The sequence below is a fragment of the Mauremys mutica genome, chromosome 13 (genome assembly GCF_020497125.1).
Source record: "Mauremys mutica isolate MM-2020 ecotype Southern chromosome 13, ASM2049712v1, whole genome shotgun sequence".
NCBI classification, from domain to species: domain Eukaryota; kingdom Metazoa; phylum Chordata; order Testudines; family Geoemydidae; genus Mauremys; species Mauremys mutica.
The window spans coordinates 6,344,659-6,370,969 of record NC_059084.1 but is presented as its reverse complement, the minus strand read 5'-3'; the positions used below and the strand labels follow the sequence as shown (position 1 = coordinate 6,370,969).

The 26,311-nt window shown below is 40.7% G+C and overlaps 1 protein-coding gene across 3 annotated transcripts in view; it reads right to left on the bottom strand.

Annotated features, from left to right (window-relative positions):
* Positions 1–280: 280 nt before the first annotated feature.
* The window catches only part of YTHDF1 (YTH N6-methyladenosine RNA binding protein 1), a 42,605-nt gene continuing 16,574 nt past the window's right edge, over positions 281–26,311 (bottom strand). Inside the window, exons 5-7 of one of the 3 annotated variants that reach the window (XM_044985631.1) lie at positions 12,630–12,675; positions 12,156–12,222; positions 281–296 (exon numbers count right to left, since the gene is read on the bottom strand). In XM_044985631.1, coding sequence (XP_044841566.1) covers position 296; positions 12,156–12,222; positions 12,630–12,675 — 114 coding nt within the window. In that variant the 3' untranslated portion in view covers positions 281–295. Of the gene's footprint in view, positions 297–12,111; positions 12,223–12,629; positions 12,676–19,940; positions 21,407–26,311 lie in introns of those variants that run through there. The other 2 variants (XM_044985630.1, XM_044985632.1) reach the window with 2 other exon arrangements.

Genomic DNA, 26,311 nt, shown 5'->3' with positions numbered 1-26,311 from the left:
TCCTTCATCACAGAACAAACACCTTATCAGCCTGATTCTCCATTGACTCTCAGTGCTTTACACAGGTGTAAATGACTACAGAAGCAGCAAGGGAGTGGAGAATCAGGCCCCAGGAAGGAACCAGCAGAAATCTTTAGAGGGAGAGAAGCTCCTTGTGCTTTCCAGAAGATGGCGCTCATTCTCCATTTGATTGGGGAGCAGCCTGAGCTTTAGGCAGAGAAAGGAGCTACTTGAACAAGATGCAAAGATACTTTGCTTGAGCCTGGTGATGTGATCCTTTGTTTTGTGGTTATGATCTGGACATGCAAAAATAAAACAAACACATATGTACCCAGAGAGCAGCTCAGCACAAGAGACCATGGCCCAGATCCTCAGAGATATGTAGGCGCTTATTTTAACTCCTCCCCATTGCAATGGGAGTTAAGTGTCTAAAGAACTTCGAGGCTCTGAGTTTTCTGTAGGTTGCCATGCCCACGTGGGATGTCTTACAGATGGTACTGCTGTGTGCCAAGCTCCATGGAGCCACCAAATGATAGTCAAGAAAACATCTCTTGAAATCACAATAGCACAATGGGAATTTTAACCCAAGCCACATGCCCTTCCCATCTGTTTGCAGACTGGTATAATGGAAAAACAGAGACAGGCACTTTCACACCCCAGTGACTAAACTTAGGCACCTGAATCCATATTTAAGCCCCTGTGCATGCTGCTTGATTTTCAAATGCCCTAAGCTCCCCTGTCTCCTTCTGACAGGTGCTCAGCAGCTCTGTAAACCATTTATTTAGGGGCCTAAATATAGATCTAGTTGACTAACTTTTAAGCACCCAGTCATGGACATATTTGATCACAAGCTTAACTGTGTAGCAGAAGAAAACAAATCAGTGTCTGAGCAACCACGAGACAAGAAGCTCTTTGCACAGAGGTAAAGGTCTCCCTCTTTGCAGCTGCAAATTGGCTTTACCATGGGCTCCCTGCATTCTGCTCATGTCCATTATAATCTCCCTCTTTCATGCCCTCTTCCCTAGAACAAGCTTGGCTCTCAAATGTCTAATGAAAAAGGAGGAAAGCGAGATATGTAAAACTGCTCACACTGTTAAAACCAAAGCTTTGCAATGGCAGCTTGTGTTGCAGATTTCTAATTTACTGAAATACTCTCAGCAATAAAGTCTGTCAGTTACCTAAGGAACAGTCCCCTTCATTAGGATCTACCACTGGATAATTGATAGTCAAAAACATAATGGATGTAATGGATGTCAAGGGAAACCACCAGGCAGTAATGTCTGCAATGATAGAATAATTGAACTTTTTTTTTTAAATGCACCAATACTTAAAAAAATTATTCTAATACACAAAGAGCAGAATGACATTTTCTCTTAATTTGAATTACATGGAATAGGCTGTTGCCACAGGTCCCCTGCTGAGGCAAAAAACCAGACATTGATCCAGCGATAATGTTCTCTCACAATGATTTCATTTTTATTAGGCCAGATGACTGACATAGATGTAATCATCTGATCTGATTCATGCTGCTGCAGCTACAATGTATGGTGGCTCATTGTAGCATTATAGACTGGCTGTAGAGATTAGGATCCAGATCCTTGGCTGGCGTACATCAGAGTCCAGAGTTCCATCAATTTCAAAGGAGCTACCTTGGTTTGCACCAACTGATTTCAGTGGAGCCATGTCGACTTAAACATGCTGATCCACTTTAGGAAATGACCTCAACGGTGGCCAATTGGAAGAAGAGCAGTGCAGCTATTCAAATACAATGTTTGGAAAGAGGTTTTTATTCATAAAGTCCTATGTAGGACCCTCAGTACCACAGTATCTGAGCACGCTACAGACTTGAATGTGTTTATCCTACCATGCCCCTGTGAGATCAGGAAGTAGTACTATCCCCGTTGTACAGAGCAGGAGCTGAAATACAGTGAGATTCAGGCCCAGATCCTCAACGGTATTCAGGCTTCTATTGATTTCATACTAGCTACTCAAAGACCTGGCAGTCATTGTCAGCCTGCAGGCAGTCTCCCTGCCTCCCCGACTCCCACCCCCACTCCCACCCCCGGCCACACCCTTCCCCTCCTCTTCCCCCCCCCAAAAAGTCTTTTTTTCAAGGACTCCAAAATGGAGTGTTGGGTAGAATAACCCATCCCCTTATTTTGTCCACCAATTAGGCCTAATTTCCAACACACCAATTTTAGTTCACTGATTTCCAGTGTTACACTTCCCTTGTTTACCACACAAGATTTTAACACTGCACTTGAGTTATTTCAATGAGAGCTAGGCTTCACAATACCTTGGAGGATCTGGGCCTGAGTCAGTTGCCCAAGGTCAGACATGACGTGAACAAGGAAATAAACTCAAGTCGCAGGCTAGCGCCCTAACCGTCCCTTCAGCTAATCATAAAATTGGTTTTTGACTGGCTGAAGTTTCAGGTTTTAACTGTTTTCAGCGAGTAATAACCCTCTACCTAGAAAGCTGATTGGCTGGCATAGATTTTATTATGATAATGTTTAGCATTTATGGAAAACTTTGTTGTGTACAAACATTAAATGAACATCACAACAGCCCTGTGAGCTAAGTCTATTGCAGGGGTTGGCAACCTTTCAGAAGTGGTGTGCCGAGTTTTCATTGATTCACTCTAATTTAAGGTTTCGCGTGCCAGTCATACATTTTAACGTTTTTAGAAGGTCTCTTTCTATAAGTCTATAATATATAACTAAACTAGTGTTGTATGTAAAGTAAATAAGGTTTTTAAAATGTTTAAGAAGCTTCATTTAAAATTAAATTAAAATGGTGGCCAGGACCCAGGCAGCGTGAGTGCCACTGAAAATCAGGTCGCGTGCTGCCTTCAGCACGCGTGCCATAGGTTGCCTACCCCTGATCTGTTGTGAGATCACTCTGTGACAAATGACAACAGAGGGGCAGAACTGAATGAGTTGCTGAATGGCTCCAAAAAGGAGTGTCTAGTAAGACATTCCCATTAGAAATTGCTTATCTAGGAATGGATTTTCAAAAGATCACAGCACTCAGAAGTTCCCATTGTTCTCTACAGGGGGAGTACCCATTTTCCTTAGTGGAACTGTAGGGTGGTGAGCAATTTTGAAAAAAACTTGACTCTAATATTTAATGAATATTAGCTCTGGCTGATTAATGGGGGGTGAAGAAGAAAGACTGTGTTCATAAATTATTCAGATTCCAGATGGTGGTTTGGTGCATTATTCAGTACTTATTTTTTGTTACTTTTTGTCCTGAGGTTTAAAAAGTTTAAATCCTCCAATCAAGGAGAAGAAACAGCATCTGGGGACTCAGATTGCCAACTCCCATTGGCCATCCCATCCAACAAACAGCAAAAAGTGGAAGTTGAATAGGTCATGAACACCACTCAGAATGAAAGTTGTTCTCAAATCTGTTTGCCAAACCCCTACAAACAACAGACACATTTGAAGGGATCACAAATGATTCTGGAGCTGAAAAACAGGACTACCTACATTTATCAGACCATGCACTCATAATTTATTTGTCCATCTCTATTTTAATACACACAAGACTCAGATAGGCAACACATAAAGACCAACTGGAGCAGAAACCTCCAGAAGGGAAAGTTCCTTTGAAATATCTCTGACATTCCCAGAAAACTGAATATGCACCTAAAATTGCCAAGACTTTGAAGATAAAAAATATATATTTTTTCATCACTGTGTTTAAATGTTAAAGACCCTGGCATTCGCTTCAGGCAGTAACATCTGAATACAGTTCTTTCTAACCATCAGCTTACATCAGCCATTAGCTGCGTTTTGTATGTATGCAAACAGGTACCAGGTACCATGCCTTCTTACATAAAAGCATTTGTCCTAGCTATGCTATGATATTTATTTCCGTGTTCTTTCTATCCTTTTTGGCACAGCTGCTGTCACAGTCTCTCACCCAACGTCAACCTAGCACCTTCTGCTGTTTTCATCGTTGACATCAGCTCTCTGCAGGTTCTGAGACGGGGTGACACTAGAACAGGGAGTGACAAACGAAGTACCATGGGACAAGAAGAAAGGGCACGTTACCCCCAGGCAAGTTGGAGAGTTTTTTCGAATGGGATTTCACTGGTCTGTAATAAATGTTCCAGTCACAGAATATCAGGGTTTGGAAGGGACCTCAAGAGGTCATCTGGTCCAACCCCCTGCTCAGAGCAGGACCAATCCCCAGACAGATTTTTACCCCAGTTCCCTAAATGGCCCCCTCAAGGATTGAACTCACAACCCTGGGTTTAGCAGGCCAACGCTCAACCCACTGTAAAAGCGGAGAGTCTCAGTGCTTAAAGAAACACTGGACTAAATAGTGACCAAAGCAAAAAGAGAAAGAAAAATGTAACTCTTTGGTACAAATTAAAAAAAAAAAATACTGCATGTAACACACCGTTGCGTCTCCTTAGCTAGGTGGCATGAACAGACTCTGCTTCTAGAAAACTGGTTGTTGCATAGGTGTGTGTCCACAGAATGGCAGCTATTTGAATCCTGTTTTATTTAAAAAAAAAAAATGAAATGTTCTGACCTGAGAGCCTGAAGCCTTCTGTCTTCGGAGAAGGTACTTTATGAGAACTTCCCACCGCAGCCTGCCAATAGGCCCAACCCTGAATTGGAGGGGCCATTTCAAGGCTCCAGAGCTAGAGCTGGTTGGAAAATGGCAATTATTTTTCCACAAGAAATTTCCATTTTTAAAAAATTTTGTCCAAATTTCAAATGAATTTAAAAAAAAAAAAAAGACCCCTCCCCCTCATCTAACGACATTTCTCCCATTCAATTTTTGGTCTTCAAAAACTGGTTTTGGTTAAACAAAATCAATGAAAACTTTCACATTTTTTTGTCCAAAAATCAGAATTTTGTTGAAAATTATATTTTTCCATGAAATGTTTCATTTTTGATGAAATGCCATTTTTGGTCAAAATTACTTTTCAATTAAAAATGTTTTGACCAGTGCAAGTCAGTGGATAGTTCATTCTCTGTGCCCGGTTAGTTCTTGGAAGCTAAGTAAGGCTTTGTACCTGCTAACAAAAGTTTGTTTTTATGTTGGGGTAACTAATGCATATGAATAATCTTGAGGTAAAACCACAGTGATGACAAGTTTACCATAGGGTAAATTAGGCCAGGTGAACCAGGAGTGAGGGGATAGTGCTGACCTCACTTAGTTTACCTCATGGTAAACATGTCATCAGTGTGTTTTTACCTCAGGATTGTTCACATGCATTAGTTACCCCAACATAAAAACACACCTTTGTTAGCAGTGAAGAAAAGGCCTAAGCTGTGACAGGGATATCTGCCTAAGAGAAAGTGACCTAAGATTTCCAAGCTCATTTCATGCAGACCAGGGAAAGGACAGGTGGTAGAGCTTTGTTCTAGTATAACTATTTTGGATAGAGATGTGATTTGTTTTTTTTTACCCATATTGGCTATGTCTACGTGATGAGCTTGGGGAGTGATTCCCAGCTCGCACAGACAAACTCACGTTAAAATAGTAGCATAAATGTGGTACCAGGGGCAGCTGCAGCATGTGCTAACAGCCCTGGGTACGTACCCATGGAGTTCAGGTGGGTTTGTACTCAGGGAGGCGACCACAGTACCACCACTGCCCATCCTAGCACAGCTAGCTCAAACGAGAGCTAGCACAAGTATGCCTATGCCAGCTGGGAATCACACCTCTAGCTTATAGTGTAGACATAGCCACAGTCATAGTACAACCCCTAGAGTGGATGCAGTTATACTGGTATAAATGTGTCTTCTAGGTAGCATTTCCCCTGTTCCCTACAGGAATATTGACATCGTTAGAGAAGTACAACTCTTATGCAAAGATGAGGCCAAGGTCTAGTGTATAACCACTGAGTCAAGCTTGATTTAAGCTATTGATTTAGCTAGCTACCTGTAGAATATCCCATAATTCTGTGGTTAGTGCTCTGGCCTGGGATGCCAAAGACCAAGATTCAATTCCCCCACCCTCTCTGTGAGAGGAGAAAGGATTTGACTAGGGCCCCCCCACCTCCCAGAAGAATCCTCTTACCGCTGAGCTATGGGATAGTCTGATGTGGCAGTCCCTCAATTTCTCTTGTTGAAGCTGTTCCACTGTGAATAACTAATAAAAGAGTGATTGGAGCAGGGGGAGCGGGCTCAGGGTCTTCCACCTCTCAGGTGTGTGCCCTAAGCACTGGACTACAAAATCGTTCATGTTCTCTCTCCCTCTGTCTCAGGCCCAGTGACACAGAGGAACAGTCATTGGGCGAGAGAGACTCTGTAGTCCAGTGGTTTCATTATTTATCGCTAATGGAACAGCTTCAGCAGGAGCGATTGAGGGCATCCCCCATCAGAATATCCCAAAGCTCACTCTCCTGAGAAGTATTCAAATCGTTTCTCTCTCTTGGGCAGAGAATGGGGAATTGAGCCTGGGTCTGCCGCATCCCAGCTGAGTGCTCTAACCACTGGGATAAAAGTTATAACTCACCTCTTCCTCTTCCTGGCTCCAGGAGGCATTCCAAGATGCCTGTCTCGCCACATTCATTGTATAGGGAGCCTGGACGTCTAACTCGGCTTTGTGGATCGCCGTGCTGTTCCGGGGGGGGAGGGGGGAGGGGGGAGGGGGGTAATAACAGGAGCCTATATAAGACAAAGCCCCAAATATCGGGACTGTCCCTATAAAATCGGGACATCTGGTCACCCTATGTCAGAGCCCAAATGCAAAACTTTGCTTCATTAAACTGAATCTCCTTGCCGCTAAATTCAGGTGAAGTCCTTGAAGACGGGAAAGTCACTGACATAGAAATGACTGAAAAGGTTGTAGAGATGCCATAGGAAATTACCGGCCAATTAGTTTCAACATCATCCATGGGGGAAGTGTTAGAGAGTGTTTAAGGGATCAAATGTGAACGCACAGCTTGAGTAAGAAGGGCCGGTGTGGTCTGGGGGAAGGAAGGCTGTGTGGCTAATTTGATGGAGCTCTCTCAGGATATTACTGCTAGAGCAGGCCGAGTGAGCAAAACGGGCATCGCCTATTTAGATGTGGAGCGAACACTGGATACGGCTCCACAGAGAAGGTTAATGATCTAGGTGGGGAGTCCCAGAATAAATGAATGGCTTAATGGCTTAATGCACAGGAAATTGGCCAAAAGCAAAGGAACAAGTGGGAAGGTCTTAATGGAACCTTTCTATGTCAGGAGGAGATTGTTACCGGGGTTCCTGTAATGGACCAACACAGCCAGCTTACCTGGCACAGAACAAAACCCGGCAGGGCTGGATTGTGAGTGACTGAGCTCCCTAGGGCAGGGAGCAGTGACTTTAGGTCTGAAGCACCATGACCTTGTATAAACATGGCTCTCCACAGTTTCATTCACAGCTGTAGGATTTTGGCATTTGTTTTGCACTGTCTCCCCCCCATGGTTCTGTCCTAATGGATTTTTTAAAGTGTTTTTCAGAACTAACAGAAGTACAAACAAAGGCAACTGCACACGAGTGACAGGGGGCTCGATCCTGTTCCCAGACACTTCCGTGATCATTTTGCCACTGACTTCAATGGGGACAGATTCAAGACTGTCAGATGGTAAGACTGGCTGAACACGCCTAGATTGCCAGGGTTGCAGAGTGTGTGCATCACATTGGGAATTGAGGCTGAGATTTTTCTAAGCGATTCAGAGCCCCCAGTCCCCTACTCAGTGTTGATGGTGCTGGCTATTATTTTTAATGGCTGAATAGTTTCGTGTTAAGGGTACATCAACGGGGTGTGGGCAGGAGAATTTGAAATAATGCTCATTTTATTGTTATGGAACCTGATTTTCATAAACTCGAGCTAATCAAACTGGTACACACATGTAGGTGCCAAGGCATGCCTAATTTGCACATGCAGTTACTAGGACTGAGCATAAAGCAGGTAATCATTGACTAGATCGGGCCACTTGCAACTGTTCCATTTGTGCACATACTGCAATCGCATGCATAAATTAGGCACATAAATGCATGTATTTCAGGATATTTCACTTACTAGGACCAAGAACTACTCCGTGTTGCTCTTTGAGCCCACGATCTAGCTGCAGAGCCATATTCCTGAGACAGTATGATACAAATAGTGGACCTTCTGAGCTCTATAGATACCTATAGGCTAACATTTTCAAAAGCAATGGGATGCCCAACATAAATCACGGTGAAGAGAATGTTGTAAATTGGAGAGGGTTCAGAGAAGAGCCACAAAATGATTAAAGGCTTAGAAAACTTGCCTTATAGTAACAAACTCAAAGTGCTCAATCTATTTAGCTTAACAAAGAGAATGGTAAGGTGTGACTTGATTACAATCTGTAAGTATCTACATGGGGAAAAATATTTAATAATGTAAAAGCAGCAACACGGCTGCCCTTCTGCTATTTAATAATGAGTTTTTCAATCTGGCAGAGAAAGGTTTAACACAATCCAATGGCTGGAAGTTGAAGCTAGATGCATTCAGACTGGAAATAAGGTGTACATATTTAACAGTGAGGGTAATTGACCACTGGAACAATTTACTAAGGGTTGTGGTGGATTCTCCATCACTGAAATTTTTTAAATCAAGTTTAGATGTTTTGCTAAAAGCTCTGCTCTAGGAATTATTTTGGGTCAGTTCTATAGCTTGTGTTATACAGAAGGTCAGACTAGATGATCACAATGGTTCCTTCGGCCTTGGAACCTATGAATCAATAAAAGAGGCCTGATTCTCAGGGGGTGGGTGCTCAGCACTTTTTGAAAATCAGGCCCCTTTTAAGGCATCTCAGTTCATCAACCCAAAATTGATACCACTAAAATCACTAGTTAATATAGAAAATCTTGGCCAGAGAGTTCATGCAATAACAAACAATATGATGGATATCAACAGGCTAGTAAAAGAATCCTCCCCAACCCCAGCAATTGAACTTGAAACATTTTCAAGGACATGTAATGAGTCACGAATAAGGGGTTAGAACTTGGTATCTGAATGTAATCTCCAAAAACCCAAATCAAAACTGTCTAACGGGAATGAAATGCAAGATAATTGCTTTCTTAGGGAATTCTCCAAGATGCAGCATGGTCTTTATCAGATTACATTATTAGCCACATATAAAAGGCATCAGCAGGTCATAATGCAATTGTCAGGACAGCCACCTGAACCCGAGCTTTAATGCCAAGGTAACTTTTGTTAGAGGAAGAAAATAAAAGGGGGTGTGCATGTAGGGTTGGATTTTGTGGTAAACAGAATTACTAGTGCTTGAAGTAGTTTAGGATTTCTATAATACAGTCAGCACTGCCTGTCCAAACTTGCTGTCCTTTTATCAAATCCAACATCCCATTGTAATGTCTATTGCTATGCTGATATTAGAAACTCTGCTGGAAAGTTACAAACATGAAATGCTGTGGCTACCTGTAAAAGATGTCCAGGGATTTCTCTTCCTGCCCACTTGACATCTGACTGCATCTCTCACTTCCATCTTAATACAAAGCATGCTGTAAAGTACCTCACCCTGTCTCTGGGAGAAGGCAAAAATCCTCACTTAAATACAAAACCAGAGCATCTTAATGTTGATTTTTGTTGGCTTTTTACATAGTTTTTTTTTAGCAAAGCCTTTGACTGCAGAAATAACATGCAGATCAATTGATGACTTCATGCAAAACAATAGTAATATGGCAGTATTTTAGGAAGGGTTGAATTGAGCCGGTACACAATGGTGCACCATACTAGCCCTTCAGCAATGTCCTTATCAACTGCTGCAGACTGTAAGCTTTCATATATATGTGTGTGTGTGTGTGTGTGTGTCTTGATTTTCAAAACTGTTGTGAGAACAGCTCCCATAGAGGTTAATGGACATTAAGTCTTATGCTTCTAGCGTTGTGGAGGTAAACTTCAGAATGCCACGTGATGCAATATCATTGTACTGAGTCTCTGACTAGACACACTGAAACAATGGTTCAGAGAGGTGTGAACTGCTCCCATTCAACTCAGCAGGAGGATGAATCTGAAGTCTGCCCAGGACCACTCAAATGTCAGTGTTAACTGTTTCAATGATGATCAATTCAGCAGAAACATCTGGCTACTGTGATTGTGGGTGCAGATTTGATGGCGTGCCATCACTGTTATCAACGGTTTTAAGCAACAGAAGAACCACAGGTGCCTGCCATCTCAGCTTCTTTTTGGCCTTCTGCAAGTTCCTGCATATGACAAAACCCATTCTTGCAGAACTACCCTTTTATGGATGGCTTCCAGACAGTCATTGTTTGATTTACTTTTACAGCATAACCAGCTGCTCATTTTCTTATGCTCCTCTTATTAAGGCTTTAAAAAAATGTGAAAAGATTTTTCTTGCCGGGTTCTATTTTATTTTAGTTATGGTGAACCATTCAGACCTCTTCTTCCTCCACATTTTGTCTTTTTTCTACATTCCCCCTTTTCATCTATTGTCATCACATTGTTTTAGTTCTCCAAGCCAGTCTCATGGTCCCTCCAGTGCAGTAAGGCCAGATCCTCAGCTGGTATAAATCAGGATAGTCCATTGAGCGATGTCAATTTACATCAGATCAAGAACTGACCCCTAGTGAACATGGCGATAAAATCACTCACCTCGCTATCTGTATAGAGCGAAAGCTGGTGTTATTTGTCACTGTATTTGGCTCTTCAAAATGCAAACCAAACCAAAAAATTAAAAATATTATGGCTGGTTTTTATATCCTGGGTTTAATAAGATCTCTTTGAAGAAAGGAATAATTTACAGGAGGCAGCATGTCCTGTTCTACCAAGGATAGATTCTATGTAGCATCATTCAGTCTGAGCAGGCTGCAGGTTTAACTGCATTAGAAGTGAGGCAATTAGATCATCAAGGACATTTTAATTGACAGGGCTGTGTCTTCCCTTCATTCTTTGTACAATATATTTTGCTCGCAGACCTCCATGAGCCATAGAACAGCACAGGCAGAGGTACAGCCTATAAATCCCACCTTCTTTGTGACTTGCTGGTCCTTGTAAGTCATTTTAAAACTGATTCAAGGTCTGTTGTAGTTACTATACCCTCTGCCTCTGGACAAACTGTACTAAGGTGACTAATGGAACAGTTGGTCACCTTGGAATAACTCTGATGATTTCCTTATCTGTACATGAGCTGCAGCTGCAGCCATCCTTCTTCTTTTATAACCACTAGGCAGTCGGGATGGCGTGCCTGGGTTTACACTGCTGGTATGTTTGTCTTTTACAAGTCATGCAATGACTGCACAAAGGACGAGAATTCCTCACACCTCAACCACTGACATTTCACACCAGTGATTTGCAGGCACAGAAGTATTTACATGGAGATGTCATTATATATGGCACAAAAGGTTTGAGACATTAACTTTAACTTCACCACCCCCTCCCTTCCCTTCCTGTCTTTCACTAGGCCACACCTAACATGCCCTCGCACAAACCACAACATCAAAGTCAAAATCAGGACACTAACATGTTATTTGCTGTCATCACCTTCCTCTGCCACATGTTCACTTTGCTTGTGTGTTATACCCCTTCTCCCTACGCTGTTTGTCTAGTCAAATTACTTTGTAAACTCTTTGGGGCAGGGATTCTCTCTTAATCTTTATGCTTGCAAAATGCCCCTGCTCTGGGATTTTGACAAATAATGACCTCAGCCTACAGCATTTATGAATTAATAATTACACAGGTTCAATAGCCTAAAAGCCCCTCCCAGTAAATGCCTTACATTTGGTTACTTACCATTACCAAAAGTAGATATTCACCAGTAAATATCTGATCATCAATACTTCTATCCTGTCAGTCTCATTCCTCTCCACTGTTACTGTAGACCACTTATTCTTCTATAAAAATACTAGCCAGTTAGTGGGAGGTGATTAAGAGCAGTGTGCTTAGCACATTGCCCAGTAGTGCTCGAATAAGTCATTTCCACCATAGCAGGAGAGGTTTTTGTATATGTTCCTGAACCTGGGCTTCTCACTGCAACACAATCCACAGCCATTGCACTAGTACCAAGATGTGTTTGAAATCTAACAAAAGAAAGGAGTATCCATGTGATTGTCTCTACTGTGACTTCAAACTTTCAGTTGATTATATTTATTATTTAAAACAACCCCACAAAGATTAATCAAAAACCAATCTAAAGGATCTTCTTATCCACCTCTCCTTACCAATCCACTTCTTCCAGGACTTGTCTCCAATTCTCACACACTTTAAAACTGTTCAGCTTGCAAATATCTGGTAGATTCCCCGCCCAGCAGATTCAATATGTCAAGGAGGAGTTTGAAAATGTCTTGCTCATGAATGAAAACATTTTGATAACTCACTCATGGAGTCACTATTCATCACCCATCAAGTTCTTTACTCATCACTGGTAGGTGAAATCTCCCATAGGAGCTTATCATGTATCTTCCTGATTTTACACCATGAAATGTTTTGGAGCTGCTCTTTAGTCCCAGCTAGTAAAACACAGATTCCTCCCCCGCACTCCACCTTACTTCCCCGTCCCCTGCATTCATTTTGAAACAGCATCATTAGAAAGAGCTTTTATGGACACAAACCCCAATGTCTGTGACCTTGGAGATAACTTTAAAGATTGAGTGTTATATGAACTGAATGTGCACCAATGGGACAATGAAGGATACACTTATTTGACTGAAGGGTTAAAACCAGGAGCTCTTCTTTCATTACCTGTCAGATCAAACAAAGAATCATTACTATTTCTGTGTCATAGTCACACTTCACATTTTACGGGTCAAATGTATAAAACTAGAGAACAGGGAATCTTATTTCCTTCCCCTCCCCTCCACATCTTTAAACACTGCACATTTCCAACACATTGATATGTTTCCTTAATTTTTTCTTTCCATCTGGGTTTCTCTTGGCTAATGCGCTGTCAATGAAAAACAAATCACTACACCAGGATGTTCCCAAAGATTGCATATGATGCACGGCAAGCCAGCTCAGCTTGCTACATGCTCTACAGAAAATAAATATTGTTTAAAAAATCAATGCAAGTGATTTAATTTGATGACATGTTGCACATGCTTGCTTTATTGCCACACAGAGTTCACTTTCATCGGAAACTGCCATTAAATAATGTGCATTAAAGTGAACTTTGTATAATAGTTAAACAAGCACTTCTCATATTTTGGGAAGAGGAAAAAGGTTAAATATATTTATCATTGGGTTGAGCGAGCAAAGCTGCTACAGTATCTCACGATCTAATATAATTCTAGAATTAATGATTCACTGGTGATTTCTATCCACAAATTATTAAACCTCTTGCTGCCATTGTAACATCTCATTCAACGTCAGCAATTCTTAAATCCCACTGCCAGTGTTCACACTTGTGGATTTGAGGAAGCTGTAGCGTGGTCAAGACAGGTTATTTGAGACCTCTGTTCTCTATGTAATCTTTAAGCACGTGGAGGTAGAGCACAAAACAGCTTATTGAGGGATCAAGCTCTGCTTATGAGCTGAGTCACTATAAAAAAGAAATCTGTGATTACTGCATCTTCATCACTATGCTTTTTCACATTTGTCCTAGGAATAATTCATGGTTGCTTTCCAGAGTTTGCCGTGTCTCAGGGTGTGCTACTATGAATGGGAGGCATTGAAAGGTTCTAAGCTCAAAACTATTCTAGAGTTTAAAACCAGCAGAGCTCTAGAACAGTGCTAGGTAAACAACTGATTATTTGATTTTCTGGCTGAACCAAAAAATTGAAAATAAAATTTAGTTTTGGGTTGAACAAAACATTTTGTTTGAGTTTTTTAAAAACCTTTTATTAGAAAATACAACCGAGGCAAAATGTGAAACAAAAAGTCATTTCAAACTGGAAAAGACAAACACATTTTGATTTTTTTTCAGAATTTTGTTAGGTGTTTTTGGGGTGTGTTTTTTTTGGTGAGCAAATTCAACACAAATTCATTCAATGTTTTAGTCTACCCGAATCTATATTTTTTTGTCTGAAAAAAGTGTCTGCCGAAATTTTTTTCCCATACTGCAGCAGCTATTTTTGTCTCTTATAGTTTATTTCTGATGAAAGAGTGGAGGCACTAGAAATTGAAGTCACTTTCATAGTTACACGGGACAGATTTCAATTAGAAACATCTTTCCATACATATCATGGGCCAAAATTTGCAAACCTAGGAATCTAACATTAGTGTCTTCAGTTCACATTGAGATGCCTGCCTGATTTTCAAAAGTGCTGAGCACACAACAGTCCCCTCAGGGTAAATAGCATTTCTGAAAATCAGGCAGGTGCCTTAACAGAGATTAGAAGCTTAACTTTAGACTCCTAGTTTTGCAAACCTTGGCACATTGCAAGTCTATACAGCTAAATGTATACTGGCTGCTTGTTTACTCTCTCTAATACTGAATTTAGTATGGGTAAGTTTCTAGTGGGGCATATATATACATCTATTTACTCATTTAGGCGACCTAGGCGGTCACCTAGGACACTAGGATTTGGGGGGCGCCATTTTCTTCGGCAGTGACCGTGGCGGACGGATCTTTGGCTGCCCCGGTCGCCACCGGCATTTAGGCGGAGGGAGCTGGGGCAGGGGAGCGCGGAGAGGGCCGCCTGCAGCAAGTAAGGGGCTGGGGGCAGCACGCAGGGGAACTCCCCGCCCCTGCTTTCCCCTGCCCTGCCTCCTTCCCTAGCATGCTGTGGCCACTTCACTTCTCCCGCCTCCCTGGCTTGCCGCACCTAAGGCGCCGCAAGCCTGGGAGGCGGGAGAAGTGAAGCAGCGACAGCGTGCTTGGGGTGGATACGGAGCAGGGGTGAGCTGGAGCGGGGGGGGTGCCTCAGGGCCGAGGGTGGGGGAGCTGCTGCCAGGGGGGCGCCTCAGGGTGGAGGGGGGGAGATGCCGCGGGGGCAGGGGGCGCCTCAGGCCAGGGGTGCGGGGGAGGGAATGCGCAAGGTGGAAGTTTCGCCTAGGGCGCGAAACATCCTTGTACCGGCCCTGATTCCATTGCCCCAAATATATTTATTTATAACTAGTATTGGGGTAAATATAGATTCTGCAGAGCATGTTCTGTGGAACAGTACAATTATGATCAATAATTCTGGTAGCACAGAATGTTTTTAGTTCACCTTAGCTCTGTCTTATGATGCTGCGTGAAGAGAATAGATGACAGAAGAGATGCAAAGCTGAGAACAGCAAGAACACTAGCTACACTAAATCGCACCGGCAATTCTGTTACATTGAAGGTACATATTTACCTCAGCAGTGTGATAAAGCACTGAGGGGTGGTCCAGCAGAATAGACAAATTACCTTGGAAAAGCTCCTTACCAATTTCAATACAAATATTTAATTCTTATCTTGAACCTATTTATTTTCCTCCTGTTTTGTAATTATTTTTCAATAAAAAAAGCAAAAATAGGTGGTGCTGGTAACAGGGTACTCTTCTTGCAGGTGCAAGGCAACGGGTATTGTAACAGTACTTGGGGAGAATATATTTGGCAAGACAAGTATTTGCCTCCCATCAGGGCTGTCTTCGTTACTGTAACCATTGTGTAACATTATCAAATCCTATCCATTTAGCAGTATTTGCACAGTAAATGATGGTGTCAGTGCACCCCAACACCCCGCACCCTCAGCTCTGCCACTGCACCCCAAGCCTGCCTGCACCCCAGAGCTCTGCCAATGTATCTCATCTCTGCATCCACAGCTCTACCAGTAGTGAATACCCATCCATGGCTGCTTCTAATCTGAATCTTTGTACAGCTGTGCAATAGAGATTTAGGAACGCATATTCCTTGCTACAACATGGTCAAAATGGTCATTTTTTAGTTAATCTAGTCCATGGTACCCACTAAGTTTTTGGAGGAGACAAATTCTGAGCAGTATTTAGGAACATGTTCACGTCTTCATCTGCAGTTTGGAAGGATTACAGAATGCATACACCCATTAAGAAAAATATCAAGAGGGTTACTTTATGCCGCCCTGGGTAGTTCAAATAAAGATTGGATAAACTCAAAAAGTTGATTGCTGGAAGTTGTCTGTTATAATATAACCTATTTTTATTTTTACTGTGAGTATAACAGAATAGTCAGCAGCTGATCTAACCAAAATTGCTATATTGTGTGGAGCAGAAGCCAGAGACAAAGGGCTGTACATCTGCATGTGTACATTTCAGCAACTGTAGGGTTGATAAAGGTGTGTGTTAAATGGGGCATAGCGGAAGGAGGGCAGAATGAAGAGGGCACCTCTACCTCTATAGTTCCTGTTTTTTGGAAATTTGTGTTTTTCTCAACCCAGTATTCTGCCAGGGAACAATATACAACCAAGTACCCTCAACTCTGCATTCATAATTATTTTGCCATTGAATCAGGAATCTAGTTGGTGAAGACATGGCCAGTCTATTGCCATGGTAACATTCCAGGTAAAAAGAGTTCTTGATATGTCATAAGCCAAGTAACGGTAAGATGACAGACAGCAATAAAATGGATTTAAAAACAATTAAACAAGATGTGGCAAACAGTAATTCAAACATCAGCTTTTCAAGCTTCTATTTGCTGAACAAACTGCATGCCCTAAAACATCAAGGTCTGCTTCATGTCGTCAAACACTCACGTCAGGTATTTGTACATGGAGGAAGAGTAGGGAAAATGATAAAGGGCGAACAAGACTGAGATAGAATAGGAGATGGTGCCCTTTTGCACGTACATAGGACTTCCCTGAGTCTCCCAAAAGAGGTTAGTAAAGGATCACCAGGATTAGCCTCAAACATAAAAAGATAAGTGACTTAAATCACACAACAACCCTGTTGGGAATAGAACCCATCCACTCAACTCCCAGACCCCTGCTCTAACTTCTAGCCCATACCAGGAATTAAAAACACTGAAGTCAGCACTCATGGGAGGGGATGCAATGGTAATATTTTCCATTTTTGTTATGGATTTTTTCCAGTAGGGGAGTTTTGAAGGGAGGAAGGAGGTGAAGTCAGTAAGATATCCAAATGCAAGCAGGAAAATCAAATTAAGAGGGAGATGCCAAGAAATATAAACTGTGGAATCTCATGAAATAGATGGCAGCCACAGCACGGTTCAGTGGATAGGCGAGAGCATCACAGGTCAGGAAAATGGTGTTCCACCCCTGCCCCTGTCCTGGCTGAGTCACCAGCTTGGTCAAGTCACTTCACTCTGCTTAGTTTTCCCCATCTATAAAAGGAGGCAACATTTAACCTTTGTAATGAGATCTATTCAAGAAGTGCTATGCAAGAGCTATCATGGAGGACAATAATATGTCCAGAGGCAAGTTTATGTACTATCACCGTATCAAGCTCCACAGAACAATACAGCTTTGGAACAGGGGACTGAGTCTTCATTACTTGAGAGTGGCACTGGAGCTGAATTCTGATTAACAGGCAGTATGTCTTTAAAAATTGCAAGTACCTTTCTGCTAAAGACTGTACACAGTTCGTAGCTGCAGATATTCTTGGAAGCCAGAGGTTTCCCAAGCTTAACGGATTACACAAGGAACACCAGCTCAGCCAGGAGACCCGTTGTGAGAGTTAAGAGGGACTGCTTTGTCTTCCATTTTCTTGCTTTACTTTCAGGTTTACAGGTCTGTCTCATCTTATGCTGGGGTTATGTTCCAGAGTCAGCGCGTAAAGCGAAAATCATGTATAGTCAAAATTACATTGAGTGTAATAGCGGGCAGAATCGCCCGCACTACAGAAACAGTATTTAAATTTTCTTTTTTTGTTTTTTTTCTTGTTTTTGCCAACCGCGTAAAGCTGAAGTTGCGCATGTTAAATGTGCCTAAGATGTGACAGACCTGTATTTCATTTTAAATAAAATCCCGCCCCATTTCTTATAGGAATGTCTACACAAGAAGCAAGTTTGTTTTTGGTTTTTTTTGGGGGGGTTGCATTTTTTGTTGTTGTTTTTTTTTTTTTGGGTAGAGCAAGAAAGGCTGACACTTCCTTGCCACTTCATGTACTGACTCAGAGAGCTACAATTGTTCTACTGCCTACTGTTGCTGAGATTCTCTTTTCCCCCTGCATAAGGTTAGGCTAGAAAGTAACCCCTACACATTATTAGATTGGAAAAGAAGATACATGCTGCTTCACATAAGTTACCACCTCCCTAGTGTGTTGTCATCAGTTTAATACAAAGAAACGCACACTGTTCCTTTTAGCTTAAGTCCTGTAGCACATCGAGGAGTAAATCTATGGCTACTGCATAGGAAGTTTATAGACAAGAAAGAAATGCCAGGCAGAATTAAATTAAATAATAAAGCTACTTTAAAAATGCTTTAGATAAGTTTGTTGGATTTAGTAAAGGATACAATTGCAGGCTTTTAAAAATCAAGAGACTAGCGGGGTGTGAGAGAAAAAAACTTGGGACTTGCATTTCACACCCATGTACCCCCTTCCCTAAAACCTCACAGGTTAAAAAAAAAAGCCATAGTATTTTACAAACACACTAAGTTAAGGTCACAGTGAAAGCTTTTAGCCTTTATTTCCCTACTTCTGTCAGCTTGTTTCAATCTTAATGTAACATCAGTTAGTTTTGTTTGTTCCTTGTCATTTCTCATACAAGTCCAAGTTGTATCAAGCCCTCATTAATCAGTAGCAAGTGTAACCACCATGGAAGTTAAGCAACTGAAAGGCTGGTAATGTTATCGTCTGATACAATTGTACTTGCAGTCATGAATCATTTTTTGATAATGCTGTGATGGCTATAACCACAGCTTTGGGACAGGCAAGATGTGCTGCTCTGGTTGCCTGTCTTGTATCAGAGAAATACAAGTAAACAAAACTCTCATTCTTTGAGAGAAAATACTTTCAAGCATTACTAAAATATTAGACCAAGTAGAAGCACAGCAAGTGATTCAATTTTAACATCACACATTCTACAGGACAGGAGAAATATTGCTGCGTATTTATTCTACAACACCTACTTATGGATTTATTTTATTTGATTTTTAGAATGTATTGCTAATTTAGTGCTGGTCATGGCAAAGGTGAAACAACAATTTGAGTCAGATGCTATTCAAGCTTCCTCTCTGAGCCAGCTACTCCTGTGACTGCATAGTACCACATTTATAACTGCACCCCTTTGCAGTCTCTGGGAGAGATGCCTATCATAGCAGCTTATAGTAGTTTTCTGATGCCCAGAAAAGGGACAGTAGGCTGAGACACACGGAATCAGCTTTCCCAATTGTCATTGAAACCAGCCTAACTACAATGGTTCTATTCCTTAAGAGACTGAAGATTTATTTTCTAGGTTAGCAGCAGCAGCAGCAGCAGCACCACCAAAGCAGTGATACTTACATATTTTTGGTGGGAAACTAAAAATGTGTGCTACCAGCGTCAGACTGCTGTTTGGGGACTAAAGAGAACTGCATTTCTTTTGGCAGTGGAATGCTTGGCTGCATGAGCCCAACTGATGGAAAAGAGAGGGCCAGAGTTGTGCCCTATCAGGATGTGAACAGGTCAACAGACTTTGAAGAAAAAGGCAGCTTTTTAAAATCTACGAGGTTAAATCCTAGAACATAAGGAACAGTGCAACACTGTCAAAAGCCATAATGTTACATAAAAGTGTTTTACTTGGTTTATTCCTAATTTTGAAAGTTCTTTCCTCATCACACTGATCCAGATTTGTAATGTCCTTGTATGGATGGTGAATCCTGCAGACCAGCTTTCAATTCCTTAAGCTTCTCAGCCATACAAGCAGAATAAAAAGTATAACAATTGTCAGTTAATAAATGCACAAGAACCCCACACTAGAGGAAATACTGCAAGTAGCTTAGACATATTCTTAAAACAATTTCCAAGAAAGATCCCTGCCAGAGAGAATGTGCGTTGACCAACTCAGATGTTTGCAATTCTATCAGCAGACTGACTACTCTAATTGGTCTTGTGCTCATGAGTTTGTGTTACATGGCTACAATATATGCAGGTGTTTGAGTGTAGGGAAAAAATGAAAATGACATCATACTTGCTAAATATGTATTGTTTATTAAGGCTTGTATTCTCCTAGAGGAAAAAAGTTAATCTGATGCTGTCCATGAGTCCTTACAGGCAGTGACAGTCCAGAGACAAAGTTATACGTTCTAAATACAAGTCTAAATGATACAGCTTAAACTTTATTTAAATCAGAGGTCCTTTTGGAGTAAATAGTTTTCAGAAGACGATATTTGCTTTCTAATATAGTAAAAGATCCTCTACAATAAACACGTGCAGATTCAGTGTGCTAGAGCAACAGGCATGAGCACAATTTTCATGCTTAATTGAAACTCCAGTTGGTGACGAGTTCTTCAACGGTTCCCTTATTCCACAAAAACATGACAGCAAATTCAGTTTCTTAAAACATTTTTTTTACTCATCCAACAGAAAAAAAAATTAGACATACACAGTCGATTTTAAACATCTGAGGCATAATCCATCATATTGTCCATACTATTAGTTTCTACGTTAAAGCTCAGCATTATTGGTATAAAAACTTTAAATGGCATTGGGATTTTGGGGGGAAAAGAAAGGGAAAGATTAAAAATGATCTGCAATTAACTAATAACACCTGAAAGCGGAAACAGGTTTAAACACACTGTCCAAAAACCCTGCAATGTTGATAGCATTTACATTATTATTTAATTATTAAGCTACAAAAACAATAAAGCAGAATTATGGCTGAGAGAAAGCACCTCACTAACTCTCTGCAGGATATGGGTATAACAAATGCACACTGAAGCACTGGGTTAACAGAATGTGAAAGGGAAATATTTTCAGAGTTAAACAGTTTCACTGACAATTTGATTTTCTTGGAGACAGAAAAAAATCCAAGTGGCATGTTAGCATTTTTAAAAGTATAATTGTACAATTCAATTAAAAAGTGATCTTAACTTGAATTTTCATTTCAATATTCTGAATGCAGTATTTCTCTTAAACAACATTCTTAAAGTGACAAAACTCAATGGTTTCTTATGATTGCCATGAAGAAACAGGGATTGGGATGAACAGAGAAATTCTGTCATACAAAATTATGGTGAATATCAGAATAGGAACATAATCTGTGCCAAAATAAAGTCTTTGGGAAACACTGACATTTTTAGGATGCTCATTTATAGTTCCATATTAGGTCAGTATAATTGTTTACTAACTTAAAAAATAAAAACAGATACATCTTTATTAATGGATTCTATAGCATTTTACATAGAAAAGATACAAATTAATGCAGATCCACCTGGGCAAAAACAAACTACAATGTACTTAAAGATGCAACAACTAAATTCCCCCTGTACAAGAAGAAATATTGGAGCTGAAAGCTTTAGTTTGTCCTGATGCCAGGATATAGCACCAGATTACGTTTTAAGATTTGTTTTTCATGGTCAAATTTAATATCAGTTCTATTATATATAGCAAATTGTATACGCTTATTCTTATTGTTTGTTTCGATTCTGCCGTTCCTGTAAAAAGAAAAAAACAAAGTTTAAAAAAAAAGGCAGGAAAAAACAGATATTTAATAACTTGAACAAACTTTTAGCGACAACAGCTAAAAAAGGTGGAGATTTTTTTTTATAAATGCAATTACTGGTGCAGCCCAAAATTATGTCTTACATGTCATTTTAAAATCACAACAGCAATTATTATAGTATATATTTGACACATAAAAGGATACAGGAATCAAATGAACACATGAAATTTCAAGTGGAGTGGCTGAATGCATGCAGAGCAAATGTACATGCAGCTAGAGCAGTCACCCAGGCCCCAAAATGGTAGCAGTTGAGGGCTACAGCAGAGAATGTAAGTATAGAAAACTAAAATTCATAACTGAAGAGAAGATCTGCAATATTTTGATCTCTAGATCAAGTTAACTATTGCAACAGCAGCTGGATTGGTACAAGGGTAGGAACAGACTGAAGGGATCCACAGAATAAGTGTAAAATTTTCCAAAAGTGCCCTTGTGATAGGACCTTAGGTCTCATTGAAAGGCAATAGAACTTCGGCTCTTAAGTGCTTGTCACTTTTGAAACTTGCCCCAAACCCTTTTTCCCTCCGCTACCTTACTACTCTGTTTGGAAGACATTCTGGGAGACTTCACGAGTCTGGTAGAGAAAGTGCTGCTGGATGAAGCAAGCAAGACTTGTAAGATGCTATGATGCTGAATGAAGTAAGATGAAAGATGTTCAACATCTTTATTAATGATCTGGATGATTGGATGGATTGCACCCTCAGCAAGTTCGCTGATGACACTAAGCTGGGTGGAGAGGTAGATACGCTGGAGGGTAGGGATAGGGTCCAGAGTTACCGTGACAAATTGGAGGATTGGGCCAAAAGAAATCTGATGAGGTTCAACAGGGACAAGTGCAGAGTCCTGTACTTAGGATGGAAGAATCCCATGCACTGCTACAGGCTGGGGACCGATTGGCTAAGCAGCAGTTCTGTATAAAAGGACCTGGGGATTACAGTGGATGAGAAGCTGGATATGAGTCAGCAGTGTGCCCTTGTTGCCAAGAAGGCTAACGGCATATTGGGGCTTCATTGGTAGGAGTATCAGAGGGGTAGCTGTGTTAGTCTGGATTTGTAAAAGCAGCAAAGAGTCTTGTGGCACCTTATAGACTAACAGACTGCATAATAGTCTGTAACGTGCCACAAGACTCTTTGCTGCTATTAGTAGAAGCATTGCCAGCAGATCAAGGGAAGTGATTATTCCCCTCAATTCAGCACTGGTGAGGCCACATCTGGAGTATGTTTTCGGCCCCCCACTACGGAAAGGATGTGGACAAATTGGAGAGAGTCTAGCCGAGGGCAACGAAAATGATCAGGGGGCTGGGGCACATGACTTACGAGGAGAGGCTGAGGGAACTGGGCTTGTTTAGTCTGCAGAAGAGAAGAGTGAGGGGGGATTTGCCTTCAACTACCTGAAGAGAGGTTCCAAAGAGGATGGAGCTCGACTGTTCTCAGTGATGTCAGATGACAGAACAAGGAGCAATGGTCTCAAGTTGCAGTGGGGGAGGTCTAGGTTTGATATTAGGAAACACTATTTCACTGGAATGGGTTACCTAGGGAGGTGGTGGAATCTCCATCCATACAGGATTAAGGCCCAGCTTGATAAAGCCCTGGTTGGGATGATTTAGTTGGTGTTGGTCCTGCTTTGAGCAGGGGGTTGGACTAGATGACCTCCTGAGGTCTCTTACAACCCTAATGTTCTATGATTCTTCTGTAAGTAGAAGCCACGGGTTCACTGAAGTCTCACTGAGCTTCTGATAACCACCACCAACAGGAAAGAGCAAGGGACATTAAAGGAAAACTCCAGACAGGGCTCAACCGTAGAAAGGGCAATCACTTAATTTGTGCCCCAAATGCTGTAAATGTGGAGAGAAAGGATCTCAACAAGTCTGCGAGAACATCTCTCAGAGAGCAAGAGAAGCAGCTGTGCTCTCCATTCTTCAGTGGAGGTAGCGACCAAGGGATCATGCAGGGAAGTTCAGGCAAAAACAGGGGCAAGTGGTAACAAACAAGAAAAACAGAGGGACTGTTCAGTAACTGCCTCTGGAATAAAGACATTGTCAGAATATCACAGCAAAAGCATATGTGGGTGAAAATTCAGAGCTCCAAAGAGCAGAGCAGTGGATATCTATTATGAAAAGCCCAAAATGCCATTTTACCTTCCCAAGAAGCTAGGGGTCTTAACAGCTAAACATTGCTAGTTTATGACTTTTTCCTTTAGTTTCCTAGTTAGTTGGGATTGCTATATTTTCCCTGTTTTTACAAACTCAGGGAAATTGTAGTGACAAATATTTTAACTTTTTTTTTTCTTGGACTGGTGTCATTTTCTACTTAGATGAAAACAAAGATACAAGGCAGGTTTAAAATGTTAAGAGCTGTTAATATGAGGGGCCTATCTTCATAACTTACCCCTCGTACCCATTAATATTCCTTAAAGCAAATCATTTGCATAATGTAAAATACAAGGCATTAAGAACCATAGTTTAACAAGACTTTATTTGAGTGACTGGTTCAGATGAACAGTAGTCCAACCACCATGCCCAACAAGTGGCTTAGAAGTTAAAAAGTCCTATTGGATAGACTAATTGAGTTTAGTAGCATTTATGATCAGCATTTATATTATCTACAGACAGACATGAAAGATGGAGCTCCCAAGCAGGATGCAGATACTGTTTGTTTTTTTGTTTTTTACTTTTTAAAAAATTAGATTCTTACATTTCAAAATAAGCTTAAAATGAATGCAAGTAACCTTAGCATAAATTACTCAGACTAATTACCTCAAATCACACATTTCTATTTTAAGCCTTTTCACATAGATCCCATCCACATTTTCTCCAAACAGGGTGGTAAAGGGCTATTTACAGAGCTTCCTACCATGTTGAACTATTCTAATCTTAAACTTGTGATAACTAGAGAGAATGAAACCAAACTGCATTTGTAACCGGGTTAACACATGTTTTAGTCTTCAGGCTACAACCTGCTTCTGAACAAGACCTGAACATTTATGATGATTTTTTTTTTGCTGTGGAAAATACAAGTACAACAAACTGATAAGGACTAAATTAAATGAAAATTGAAAATGCAAGTAGTCTGTAGGATTTGTAAAGCAGATAATTTTTTTTAAACTAGAACAGTGTAGAAGGCAGGCTCTCATTGGTTGGCTGAATTACCAATTGCCAATCTAGTGATGTTTGTTTCTTAATTATAATAATTGTAACAAAAGTGATATGTTCTTAATCAGGGGGCTCAGACTTGGGGCTAGCATTATTAGGATAATTATATATTGTTATTAAGTTTTCCAACCTATACTTGAACTGCTTAAGTCAAGATAGTGGTTTTAAGCTCCAATCTTTTGACGGCAGATGTCCTTCTCCACTTCACTGTTCTGACATTTACTACCATGTCTCCAAACTATTCTCTCTCTTCTAAGGAAAGGGAAGAAAAATAAATTAGGTTTCTTTTTTGTTGGTTTTAGTCATCTGCTGGCTTCCAACACAAGGTGGATAAAAATAAAATTGGATAGTTAAAGTAAGTATATATTTTTTAAATTAAAGTTTAAATTATGACAACCTATATTAAAGGCCTAAATTTACTATAGTTTATTAAAATCATTTAAACTACAAAAAATATTCAAGAAGTTTGTGTTTACTATTGCCAAAGTTTTAAATGAAGTCAAACCATTGAACTGTAAGCCGCAAGCTGAGCAACTGGAACCAGAGTTTCTTAAAGTGCTAAACCAGCTTTTGACAACAGCAGTCTCATCTGGAGGTGCGGAGAGAGTATTTTCTTCATTTGTTTTTAAACTAGATCTATTCAATGACCAGCTCATTCAAAGTTGAGAAACTGACTGGGAGCTGAAAAAGCAGAGATCTAAGAGGATAAGATCTACTAGGTCTAAAATCTTGACTGACATGGTGATCAGAAACTACAGCTATTCTTTCCTTTGTATAATACATTTGCTTTATCAACACAATCATAGAATATCAGGGTTGGAAGAGGCCTCAGGAAGTCATCTAGTCCAATCCCCTGCTCAAAGCAGGACCAATCCCCAGACAGATTTTTGCCCCAGGTCCCTAAATGGCCCCCTCAAGGATTGAACTCACAACCCTGGGTTTAGCAGATGAATGCTCAAACCACTGAGCTATCCCTCCCCCCGTTTTGCATTTAAACTTTTTTCTTAGATTTCTATCGCATTTAAGGTAGTTTAACTAATAAAAACAATTTGGAATTCAATTCAAAATACACAAATACATTCCCCACCCAAATATAACTTGACATAAATAATGAGTAAAATACTAATTATCTACTAAATAAGAAATGGTGTCATTCACCATTTTCTAACAAATGTAAAAGTTAGGAATCTGAATAAACATTGCTAAACTACATAACTGTTTATGTTCCTGCAGCCCCAATTGGCCTGGAGCAGGGGACCGCGGCCAGTGGGAGCTGCGATGGGCCGAACCTGCAGATGCGGCAGGTACACAAACCAGCCCAGCCCACCAGGGGCTTTTCCCTGAACAAGCGGCAGACCTAGTTTGAGAACCACTATGTAAAGAACATATTTAATTGAAAATCTACATGTTTTTATGATTACCAACTAATGAGAATAACTTAAAAAGCATAAATGCATAACAGGATTAAAACAGTCTACTTAAATCAAAGTTTTCTGTTTGCTGATTTGAACAACTAAAATTGGTGATTTTAAAATCAATCCATCCTGCTCTCCCATCTGTTTCCTTCAAAAAGCTACAAGCTCCTTAAGGCATCCATTGGTGGTTTAGCAGGATGAGGCTGCCTAGGTTATTGAGGTCAAGTACCACAGGAGCAGAGAATGGGCTACTCCCTGAGCTTCCAGCCCTACA